General features: G+C 42.2%; 1 protein-coding gene across 7 annotated transcripts in view; it reads right to left on the reverse strand.

The window, feature by feature from the left end:
- Positions 1–12,500, reverse strand: part of pacs2 (phosphofurin acidic cluster sorting protein 2) — a 63,012-nt gene that overhangs the window by 2,686 nt on the left and 47,826 nt on the right. For 2 of the 7 annotated variants that reach the window (XM_029461283.1, XM_029461282.1), the window contains exons 15-22: positions 11,437–11,547; positions 10,687–10,795; positions 8,478–8,510; positions 5,879–5,923; positions 4,620–4,662; positions 4,451–4,493; positions 4,185–4,320; positions 3,252–3,472 (exon numbers count right to left, since the gene is read on the reverse strand). In XM_029461283.1, the coding sequence (XP_029317143.1) occupies positions 3,252–3,472; positions 4,185–4,320; positions 4,451–4,493; positions 4,620–4,662; positions 5,879–5,923; positions 8,478–8,510; positions 10,687–10,795; positions 11,437–11,547 (741 nt within the window). The remainder of the gene's footprint in view (positions 1–3,251; positions 3,473–4,184; positions 4,321–4,450; positions 4,494–4,619; positions 4,663–5,878; positions 5,924–8,477; positions 8,511–10,686; positions 10,796–11,436; positions 11,548–12,500) is intronic. The other 5 variants (XM_029461287.1, XM_029461285.1, XM_029461288.1 and 2 more) reach the window with 3 other exon arrangements.

Below are 12,500 nucleotides of genomic sequence, written 5' to 3' on the forward strand. Positions count from 1 at the left end.
GGACGTGGAACGTCACCTCTCTGTGGGGGAAGGAGCCGGAACTAGTGCAGGAGGTGGAACGCTACCAGTTGGATCTGGTGGGGCTTACATCTACGCACAGTCTTGGCTCTAGAACCGTACTCCTGGATAGGGGTTGGACTCTATTCTTCTCCGGAGTTGCCCAAGGTGTGAGGCGTCGGGCCGGGGTGGGGATACTCACAAGTCCCTGGATGAGCGCCGCTACGTTGGAGTTCACCCCGGTGGACGAGAGGGTCGCTTCCCTACGCCTTCGGGTTATGGGGGGGGAAAACTCTGACTGTTGTTTGTGCCTCAAACCGCAGTTCTGAGTATTCGGCCTTCTTGGAGACCCTGAATGGAGCCCTGCAGGGGGCTCCAGTAGGGGACTCCATAGTCTTGCTGGGAGACTTCAACGCGCACGTGGGAAATGACGGAGACACCTGGAGAGGCGTGATTGGGAGGAAGGGCCTCCCTGATCTAAACCCGAACGGTCTTTTGTTGTTGGACTTCTGTGCTAGTCATGGAATGGCCATAACAAACACCATGTTCGAACATAAGGATGCTCATAAGTGTACGTGGTACCAGAGCACCCTAGGCCAAAGGTCAATGATCGATTTTGTAATCGTATCATCTGATCTGAGGCCGCATGTTTTGGACACTCGGGTGAAGAGAGGGGCGGAGCTGTCAACTGATCACCATCTGTTGGTGAGTTGGATTAAGGGGTGGGGGAAGACTCTGGACAGACCTGGTAAACCCAAATGGGTAGTGCGGGTGAACTGGGAACATCTGGAGGAAGCCACTGTCCTGGAGATCTTCAGCTCACACCTCCAGCGGAGCTTTTCAGACATCCCTGTGGAGGTTGGGGCCATTGAACCTGAGTGGGCAATGTTCAAAACCTCTTTTGCTGAACCTGCGGTGATGAGCTGTGGTCTCAAGGTCTTAGGTGCCTCAAGGGGCGGTAACCCTCGAACACCGTGGTGGACCCCGGTGATCAGGGAAGCCGTCTGACAGAAGAAGGAGTCCTTCCGGGTTATGTTATCCGGGAGGACTCCGGAAACAGTTGCAGGGTACCGAAGGACTCGAAGGGCGGCAGCCTCTGCCGTGTCAGAAGCAAAGCAGCGGGTGTGGGAGAAGTTCGGAGAAGGACTTTTGGTCTGCACTAAGGTGCTTCTGGAAAACCATCCGGTACCTCAGGAGGGGGAAGCGGGGAACCATCCAAGCTGTGTACAGCAAGGGTGGGACCCTGCTGACTTCGACTGAGAAGGTTATCGGGCGGTGGAAGTAGCACTTTGAGGAACTCTTGAATCCAACTAACACGCCCTCTATGGTAGAGGCAGAGCTGGAAGCTGATGGGGGATCATCGTCAATTTCCCTGACGGAAGTCACTGAGGTAGTCAAACAACTCCACAGTGGCAAAGCCGCAGGGGTTGATGAGATTCGTCCAGAAATGCTGAAGGCTTTGGGTGTTGAGGGGCTGTCTTGGTTTACACGCCTCGTCAACATTGCGTGGAAGTCTGGGACAGTGCCTAGGGCGTGGGAGACTGGGGTGGTGGTTCCCCTATTTAAAAAGGGGGACCAGAGAGTGTGTGCCAACTACAGGGGTATCACACTTCTCAGCCTCCCCGGTAAAGTCTACTCCAAGGTACTGGAAAGGAGGGTTCGGCCGGTAGTCGAACCTCTGATTGAAGAGGAACAATGCGGATTCCGTCCTGGTCGTGGAACAACGGACCAACTCTTCATTCTCGCAAGGATCCTGGAGGGAGCCTGGGAGTACGCCCATCCGGTCTACATGTGTTTTGTGGATCTGGAGAAGGCGTATGACCGGATCCCCCGGGTGATACTGTGGGAGGTGCTGCGGGAATATGGGGTGAGGGGGTCACTTCTGAGGGCCATCCAATCCCTGTACGCCCAAAGCGAGAGTTGTGTCCGGATACTCGGCAGTAAGTCGGACTCGTTCCCAGTGAATGTTGGCCTCCACCAGGGCTGAGCTTTATCACCAAACCTGTTTGTGATTTTCATGGATAGGATATCGAGGCGTAGTTGTGGAGGAGAGGGGTTGCAGTTCGGTGGCCTGAGGATCTCATCACTGCTCTTTGCAGATGATGTGGTCCTGATGGCGTCATTGGTCTGTGACCTTCAGCAGTCACTGGATTGGTTCGCAGCCGAGTGTGAAGCAGTTGGGATGAGGATCAGCACCTCAAAATCTGAGGTCATGGCTCTCAGCAGGAAACCGGTTGATTGCCTACTCCAGTTATGTTAGGGAATGAGCCCTTACCCCAAGTGAAGGAGTTAAAGTACCTCGGGGTCTTGTTTGTTTGAGATTGGCTGGAGAATCAGAGCAGCGGGGGCGGTACTACAGTCGCTTTACCGCACCGTTATGACGAAAAAAGAGCTGAGCCAGAAGGCAAAGCTCTCAATATACCGGGCGATCTTCGTTCCTACCCTCACCTATGGTCATGAAGTCTGGGTCATGACCGAAAAAACGAGATCACGGGTACAAGCGGCCGAAATGGGTTTTCTCAGACGGGTGGCTGGCTCCCTTAGAGATAGGGTGAGAAGCTCAGCCATCCGTGAGAGACTCGGAGTAGAGCCACTGCTCCTTTACGTTGAAAGGAGCCAGTTGAGGTGGTTCAGCATCTAGTAAGGATGCCACCTGGGCGCCTCCCTAGGGAGGTGTTCCAGGCACGTCCAGCTGGGAGGAGACCCCGGGGAAGACCCAGGACTCGGTGGATAGACTATATCTCCTCACTGGCCTGGGAACGCCTCAGGATCCCCCAGTCGGAGCTGGAGGATGTGGCCCAGAGAAGGGAAGATTGGGGTTCCTTACTGGAGCTGCTGCCCCCGCGACCCGACCCCGGATAAGCGGTAGACAATGGATGGATGGATGGACTCTTATATGCATATTATTATTTTTTTCTTTTTATACTGTGAACTTTTGCACATTTCTGAACAAATAATAATTTGACTTTTTCTCACGTTTGTATTTTCTTTTATTCCATATTTCTGTTTTTTGTACACATTTTAATTAGTAATTCTTCATATTGTTATTGCATTTCTTGATTTTTGCAACAATTGCTTGTATTTTTTATTTGCATTAATCTTTGCTTTGTTTAAGTTATGAACCAAAACACCAAAGTAAATTCTTTGTGCGTGAAAACCAACTCGGCAATAAATAAAGATTCTGATTCTGCAAACTTTCCCTTGAAGCCATCAGAAGACAAAGATCCAGAGAAAGAGAGTCGTGTGCCACTCACCCTTCTTATTCTTCTCCTTGGTCACCACAGTCATGGACATGGTGGGCTGGGGGCTCGGCTCTGCGCCCCCCAGTGGCAGCCGGCTGACCTGCAGCGAGCGGAAATTGCACTTCAGAGTGTTTTTGGAGGAGGAGTCCCGCTTCTCCATGTCTTTCTTCCTCTCTGTCGGAGCCACCCAGTAGTCCACCTGGAGCCCCATCAGCTCCGCCTGGCCCACAGAGCTGCAGACAAGCGTCAGGGAGGGGGTGAAGGGGGTACCTTTTTAAATACAATAACTCACACAGGAGAGAGAAAGACGCTAACTATGACTATATGAAGCGTAGATAACACTAACATTCAAAGTAGTGATGTTTCTACTCTCATATATTAAAGGAATATTTCAACATTTTGGGAAATATTGATAAACTCGTGTCTGCGAGCTTCGTCCAAAAGTCGCTGTGGGGATACATTTAGATTTTCTGCAGGATTAATAAAAGATTATCTCATCTTGTCCTCATCTCTGAGATGTCACCAGCCGACCGTCGTTTACCTTCGGACAGAGCCACGCTAGCAGTTTCCATCTGTTGCCAGTCTTTATGCTAAGCTAAGCTAACACAGCTGTTTCTTCAAGGTCAGTAAAAATGTTCCACATACTGAAGTTTCACTGTGGAGTTTTATATGTGTTATTTTAAATCCCTTCCACGTACAGGCATTAGTAGCTATACATGCTGTGACACAATGCTTTGGATAATCTTGTGCAATTCCACATGTTTATTATATTTGTCCCTAACAAATAAACATTTAATGGAATGTACATTAAATAAAATATATATTTAAAAACCTCCCTGGAAGAAAAACACAGAATCCTCACAATTATGTTTTTGTCTTAAAAATGTATAAATGAAAGAAAAATACATAATTTTTAGAATCCAGTTTCTCTTCACCAGGTTTTACCTGTAAGCACAGAAGCTGGAGGTGACGGAGGGCGAGGAGGGGGGGGTGGGCAACGCCTCTTTGAAAGCAGGGGATACTTGTGGAGGGGTGGAGGAGAGCAGCGAGGAGCCCAGAGGAGCTGCGTCATCAGAGTCTCCTAAGGAATCATTTATTTTAAAAAAACAAATACTGCGGTCGAATAATAAGCTGCTGGTGCAGGTTAATCGTGCGACACTTTTTAATACTTTTTAATATGTCAAACATGCTTCTACAAACTTGTTTCTTGCCTGATGTTGCAGATGTTTGCTCCACAAAGCCAACTTTCACCATCTGCAGAATTCAAACATAATGTAAAAGGATTTAACTTAAAGAAAGATGAAATCTAAGAGCTCAGAGACAAACGTGACTTCAGATGAAGACAACATCAGCACGCAGGGTAATGAAGACGCTGCTTACCCCGATGAAGGGGATGAACTTCTGACACGAGTCCTCGTCCGGGCTGTGGAGACGCAGCAGAGGCCCAAACAGAGTTCAGGTGAGGAGGAAATAATCAAAGAAACTATTTACAGATGGAAAATCGAATTAAACTAAAAGTCAAGCATTTCCAAATGCTTGAGTATGAAAAGTAAAAGATTATTTAAAGAAATCTACAGTTAGTAACATTGGGTCTCATTCACCAAGCATTCTTCTTCTTCTTCTTTTTATATATATATATATATATATATATATATATATATAAAATATTTATTCATATATTATTTTATAATAATTCCCATTATTTTACAAAGCATTATGTCACGTTCATACACGGGAGAATGCAGGTGAGTGACTGTTGCCTGCTGAGCAGATATGCGTTGAATGAAGACATTTTTTCGCCTCATCTTTCAAGAGAACAGCTACGAACAATTCTGCGGTTTAAATATAATGTATAATGTAACTTTCTGCCTCTCAATCTAAAAAATATCAAAAAACAGAGTTTGAGGATCATGCGAGTCAGTTTCTCCCGTCAGGATCCTTCAGTGTTCCTGGTGCAGCAGCAGAATCCTCCTCAGAGGTCTCCTGCATGCAGCGGTGCATCATGGGAGTTCTTCTCTCTCTAGTTCAAAGGTTAAACATCAGAGCTTCTCCTGCCTCATGAATCTGACGTAAACTTAGGAAGATATTGGTGAATGAGGCCAAATGAGATCTAGTGATTAGTAAACTTTTGATGATGATGATTTCCAATGTTTCACATGTGGAAATACTTTCGTCTTTCATTGCATAGAAAGTCTGCAGAATCAGAGCATGCGGCACATTAAATCTCCACTGAACGGATCCACCTCCCGACTGCAGGCTCCTTTACTGAAGCTGCAGAAGCAGAGAGCAAAACATGCAAGCTGTCGGCCAACTGGAGGCCTCCAGCAAAGCATCCATCTGCAGACAGACTGGATCCACCAAAACAAAGTCAGAAGGCATTCGAGGGGAAAGCAAGTCCATCAGGGGAACAACTTAACTTTGAGACATGAAGAAGTGGAGGAGCAGGAAGAGCACCAACCTAAATCCACAACTTCTGCTGCTCCATGCGCTCCCTGTGAGCGGTAGTGCATTACTACACTTACAAGCCCTCCATTGACTATTTTCCTGGCAACAAGCTGCCAGAAAAATAGCCTGAATGGATCTACTTCTATGTTGTCTTTACTAAATGCAAAGATGATGTGAAAGGTTGTTGCTCTTGCCTTGGAGAAACCTGCCATCGCCCCCCCAGGGAAGAAACAGAGAGACTACACAGGAGGGGAGAGAAAGAGAGAAGACAGTCTGCAGCAGGTCACAGTTTGCACATCAAGGCCACGTTTTGTCTTCCACACACAAAAACATCTCTGCTGTAGTCAGCCGCGGAGGAAGCCAGATGTCTGCCTGTACGTGAGGGATGGATCATGTGTTTCTGTCTACAGGTGGGATGTATCGGTTAAAAGATGCACATGCACATCAATCCATGTAGATGGACGTAGAACTATGGACATGACACATGCACTTTCAAGGTTCTAGTATCTGTATGTTGAAATAAGTTTGAGTATCTTCTTGATTATTGTTTTGTTGTAAATGACAGAACGTCTATAAACATTATAAACACACTAATTATGCATTATAATGTGATTCTAAGTTACTCTAAGTGGTCATTGGTACCACACCTTCTTAAACATCAAATTCAAGAACTTTCCAGGCTTCTCCAGACCCAACACGGTTACAACACAGAAGCCCACGGAGAAAATATCAAAATAACCTTTTTGCACAAAATATATAAATTCAAGAACTTTCAAAGACCCATTTCAAAACTTTCAAGGCCTTGATTTTTCCACTTAATTTCACAAAGTTACTTGATATTTGTTTCACTTTACTTGAAGCAATGACCACTTAGAGGAACTTGTAATGACGCATTATTACTGTGAAATAATACTTTATAAATGATAATAATGTATTAACTAAAGGAACTTTAATACACTATGATCCTAGACCAGCAATTATGAAATATTATAACTTATATAACGCTTTATAATGTGATATAGTGCTATATATGAACTATATAGACTATATGCAAGGACCTCAGCCTTTTAGTATGTTTAAAAAATAAATTTGATGCTATATAAATAGTATTATGTATATTTATAATTTTATATATATATATATATATATATATATATATATATATATATATATATAATTATAAAAATAAAAACAAAAATAATTAATATTAATATTATTATTATTGTAGCAACCAGCAAACCCTTTGCCACAGTCAAATATTAATGTTTTTTCTTTATATTTATATTTTTGCATGATTAATATTTTGTCTGCAGGTCCATCATTTTCTGAATAATTTATTAATATTATAAGTGTCCCTGAATGAATTATGTAATTTGGTAATAATTATAGAGAAAATAAGACGGCTCAATTTAAACATAAAGACTTTTTAAAAAGCTTTTTTAACACAAATATTCCTTTAAGAAATAATATAATAATAATAATAATAATAAAAACATAAGTTAATTGAAGATATCCAGAGATATTAATATAATTTTATATATATATATATATATATATATATATATATATATATATATATATATATATATATATTAGCACTGATGATCATGTGATGGGGACGTTTGACGACATGTCATTTGAATGTGATTAAGCGATTGTTGTGCAGGTTCTCTGCTTGTAGCGGGACGATCACAGACAGACATGGATGGTCATGAGGAGACGATGGAGAGGAAGCAGCGGGGAGGAAGAGACGGAAGAAAAGGCTCCAGAGGGAACACGGAGCGGATCTGCTCTCCTGCCACTTTATCAGATGTACCCTTCAGTCCTCGGCTGTTTATCAATGATGTCGGAGTCTGAATAATGCCTTTCTTTTAGTAATTAGGAGATTATCTTCACAACAACAGCACACAGACGCTGGACTAGAAACTTATCGTTTATACTTTATTTATACTAACATGTGCACCAAACTTCTGCATGAAGCCATTTAATGAGTTCGACTTTTTGGGAAAGGATTAGACGAGGAGCTGGTTAGCTTAGCTTAGCACAAACACTGGAAACAGCTAACCTAGCTCTGTGTACTACAACACCACAGCAGATAAAGGCTTTAAAATTAAATATCGGCCAGAAATGAACCTCCAGTGTGACATGTAACCTAAGTACTTTATGTCTGCATCTGCCATCAGGATAACAGGAGGCATAACAACATGTTAATTCCCCTGCAGGAGAGACTTCTCTGCAATAAGGTGGAAAGAAATACAAATACGTGCGTTTATCGGCCAAAATGAGTTGGAAACAATCCAACATCGTGCGTCTCTACTACAAACTGTTGCTTCTAATAAGTGAGTGATAGAAGTGGCTCGTAGCAATGTGACATTTTATTTATTTATACATGTTGGTGCACCGATCCACAGATTCTATTTGGACAAAAAGCCCAAAGCCGTGTGTCTTGTTATGGATAAGACACTCTTCTTTATTGCATCTCTAATGTCTTGGCTGATCATAACCCTTTAATAAAAACCTGCCGCAGCTTTAATTAGTTCAAGAACTCTCGTACTATATCTGTGTGCTTGTGTTATTTACAACGGTGAGCCGTGGCCCAGATAGCAGATCTTATCTGAGAAGTTTATGCTCAAGCTGTTAATATTAATAGAAGAAATATGTTTTAGGCAGCTGTTAAAGTGGCAAGCTCCAGACAAGGCCGAGAAGGGTCAAGGGGAAATCAATGGTTCCAACACACTGAAAGCGCATGAATCACCAGGCTACGTGTGAAACAAACTCAATTGACCACAATACCTTACTGCAAAATCAAAATGAAGGCTCTTTTTCCTTCAAAGAAAAGAAAAAAATACAACAAAAAAGATTTTAAAAAACATGTTATTCACAGACACAGTGATGGAAAGACAGTGAAGACGCCACGAACAGAATACACAACATTAGTGAAACTTTTACCTCCATTTTGTTTTCCAAAAGGGGGTTGAAATCATTTCAATGAAGACAGAACGTACCATTACTGTAACAAACGTTTCACTCAATGAACTATTCCACAGCAGCTGTTGGTTTCAGTTGAACATTCTGTTGCTAGTAGCAACCGCTCCGCAGTAGTTAACTGACGCTGTTACAGCCGCCATTTTGTCAGACCTGTGACTACGCAAATATTGATAAATATTATACTTATCTAGTCCCCAAAGGCTCTTGTTGTTGCCCTTTCTGTTTGTTTGCTGATAGTTTAGTGCTAACCAAGCTAGTCATTACACTAAGCTAGCTGTATCAAGCTAATGTGCTAGCTAGTAGCAGAGACGGTTTAGAAAGGAGACTGCGCACTGGGAGAATTCAGCATTAACACAGATTTTGACTGATTCTTGACCAAAGTTGGACCCATTTTTCTCAAGCCACATATCTTCCGAACATTCTGCCCTAAAACGGCATTTTTCAGACGGACAAATCTGGACAAAAATGTACTTTGTTCAAGACCAATTTGTCTGACTCAGCACAGAGTGTTAGCATTAGTCAAAAAACTGTGGCAGCATTTTAAACTAACATTCGCTAACGCCCTAGCTAACTAATATTTATAATGTTAAACATGTTTGTTATCTATGTAAATATGTAATGTTAGCTAAATATAATATAAATACATTAGATCCCACGCACTTCGGAGACAGGAAGTTTATACCATCTCTTACCAGAGGCGCGCTATCTTAACTTATAGAGCATGGCTGCGCCTGCTGCCCTGGTCCTGCTGGACACCAGGAAGCCTTTTTGACATTTTCCTGGATTCATCCAAACTTTCTCTTTTTCAACACATCATTTCTGTCAAATGTTGTATTTGTACTATGTTGTTTATCCTGTACACACGACATCTACTGCACGTCTGTCCGTCCTGGGAGAGGGATCCCTCCTCAGTCTCTCCCTGAGGTTTCTTCCATTTTCCCCCTTTAATTATGGGGTTTCTTTTAGGAAGTTTTTCATTGTGCAATGCGAGGATCTAAGGACAGAGGGTCTAAGGACAGAGGATCTAAGGACAGAGGGTCTAAGGACAGAGGGTCTAAGGACAGAGGATCTAAGGACAGAGGGTCTAAGGACAGAGGGTGTAAGGACAGAGGGTCTAAGGACAGAGGGTCTAAGGACAGAGGGTGTAAGGACAGATGGTCTAAGGACAGAGGGTCTAAGGACAGAGGGTGTCGTATCCTGTACAGTCTGTAAAGCACACTGAGACAAATGTATAATTTGTGATATTGGGCTGTATAAATACATTTGATTTGATTTAGAGCATCTTTGCTAATACTATTCATACGTATGACTTGAGTATTCAGTGCGTTCCACCTGCATAGTATGTGGATTTGTGTACGTGAGAAATGCCTTGATGTATACTAGATTAACAAGAATCTCTGAGTATGAGACGCGAGTTTACTGGACATACTCAACTGCCCCACAATGCATTGCAGCACTTCAGGCTGTCCAATGGTGGACTGCGAGGCAGACAGTTAAAATGATGGCCAGTGACGTTAAGAGAAAAAACGCAGGTGATATATATAGGCTATATATATATATATATATATATATATATATATATATATATATATAGGCTATATATATATATATATATATATATATATATATATATAATGTACTGTAGAAAACCTATTAATTTTTTTTTTCTGTCTAATTAGAACATGTTAACACAATTAATTCAATTTTTCTTGTGAAAATCTGCTGATTAATGCATTTTGCAAGAAATATGCAATGATTTGTATATTTCTTTCTCCTTGTAATTTTGCCTGAATTTGTAAACAATGTCCAAAAAATTGTATTTAAAAACAAAAGCCAGATCATAGAGTTTTACAGAACAGTTCAACCCCATTTTGAAAAACTGCTGAAGCTCTGCATTAGAAGCATTAGTTAGACGAAAACCCTCTGACTTTACTACATTCAAACTTTTTCAGGGTAGTCTCACTTCTGCACAGCTCACAGGTAAAAACTCAAGAAATCAAGGATGAAAACAAACCTTTTCTGTTTGTAAGTGAGCATGGCCTCCGCGATGGGAAGCTGGTGAGCTCCGTTAGCTCCCACCATGTACTGTGTGACCCTCGACACCACGTCTGGGTTCTCCTGAGCTGCACAGGACGCACACAGTGAATCATTCATTTATTATCTACTGCTGACTGCAGTACACCTGATTTACGGAAGTCCTGACGGGCAATGAGGAAAAATATTCTGGTGATCATTTTAATCTGAACTGTTTTCTCTTGAGAACTAATTTATTTATTTACATTTTCATCTTTGCCAGGATAATAATAATGTTGTTGTTTGTTATTGTTCTCATTTTGTCCACAAGAGGCTGAAGTGCACCGTAATGTTACATAACTCCCAAACAAACAATAGACATTGCTCAACTCACCTGTCAGAAAACATTAATACTTTCAGTCCTAATTAGCACATGGGGTAGGAGTGCACTTCAGCCCCTTGTGGCCACAATGAGTATTACAACAACAAACAGAAGTTAAAGAAATTAATCTGCAAAAAAAGTTTTTTTCACTTGTTCTTAAATCATAAACATAATTTAAATCTGATTTAGAAAATGGATCCCCAGAATATTTCTTCTCACTTGCCTCCGTACTGAATACATGGTCAGAAACATTCATTAAGATGTTTATATTCATTCTTCAAAATGACCAGTTTTCCTGCTTGGAAATGACTGCTGTAATCTTTATAAAAAGTTTAATAATGTAAAACTCAGACAGACATAGGAGCCCACCGATCACAGGAGCCTCTGGCTTGTGAAACAGGTCCCTCCACGCAGCATCCTGGAACAAACTGTTGTATCGATAGTCAATAGTGCCGAGATATTTGGAGACTGGATGTGCACCTAAAGCAAGCAAAGAAAAACAGTCAAAACCAGACAGCTTTAAAGGTGCAGCGTTAAATCATTATAGTAGCAAATTAAGTTGTCAACACTCGCATAAAAGTATTTTATATTTTTATAATACACAGCAACAGAAGCCTCAAACATTCACAATAAGTTTCGCATTCAATTAGAACGATGAAATAATAACTTCTATTTCACACGTATGAGCCGAAACCTTCGACTGTTTATAAGCTGTGGACGACGGTTTTGGAGCCTTGAGTTTGACATTTTGGCCGTCGCCATCTTGAATTGTGACAGAAGAGCGTGGAGCAAAGTCAAACCGAACGCTGAACAAGACATTTTTAGGCGACTAAAATGTTACAATTAATTTTCATGATGGTGAAAGAGTTAAAGTTGTAAAACAAAACACGGACAGGACAACCCCGTGGTAGCGACCTGTTAATCACAGGTAGACCCGCCCTAAAGCAGACGTTGCTTTATCCTCTATTTTAAATGTTTCCAGAAGTTACTAAATGAACATCATGTTGAAGAAGACTTGAAACTACAGATTGAGACATAAACTCATCAGGAAAATGTTACTGAGGGAAATAAATCAAGAGAAGAAGAAGAAACATTTTCTCATAGACTTCTATAGAACCAGAGGAGTCTCCTCCTGCTGGATGTTACAGAGGAGTCTCCTGCTGCTGGATGTTACAGAGGAGTCTCCTGCTGCTGGATGTTACAGAGGAGTCTCCTCCTGCTGGATGTTACAGAGGAGTCTCCTCCTGCTGGATGTTACAGAGGAGTCTCCTCCTGCTGGATGTTACAGAGGAGTCTCCTCCTCTTACAGAGGAGTCTCCTCCTGCTGGATGTTACAGAGGAGTCTCTTCCTGCTGGATGTTACAGAGGAGTCTCTTCCTGCTGGATGTTACAGAGGAGTCTCCTGCTGGATGTTACAGAGGAGTCTCCTCCTG

This window comes from Cottoperca gobio, chromosome 22 (genome assembly GCF_900634415.1).
Source record: "Cottoperca gobio chromosome 22, fCotGob3.1, whole genome shotgun sequence".
Taxonomy (NCBI): Eukaryota; Metazoa; Chordata; class Actinopteri; order Perciformes; family Bovichtidae; genus Cottoperca; species Cottoperca gobio.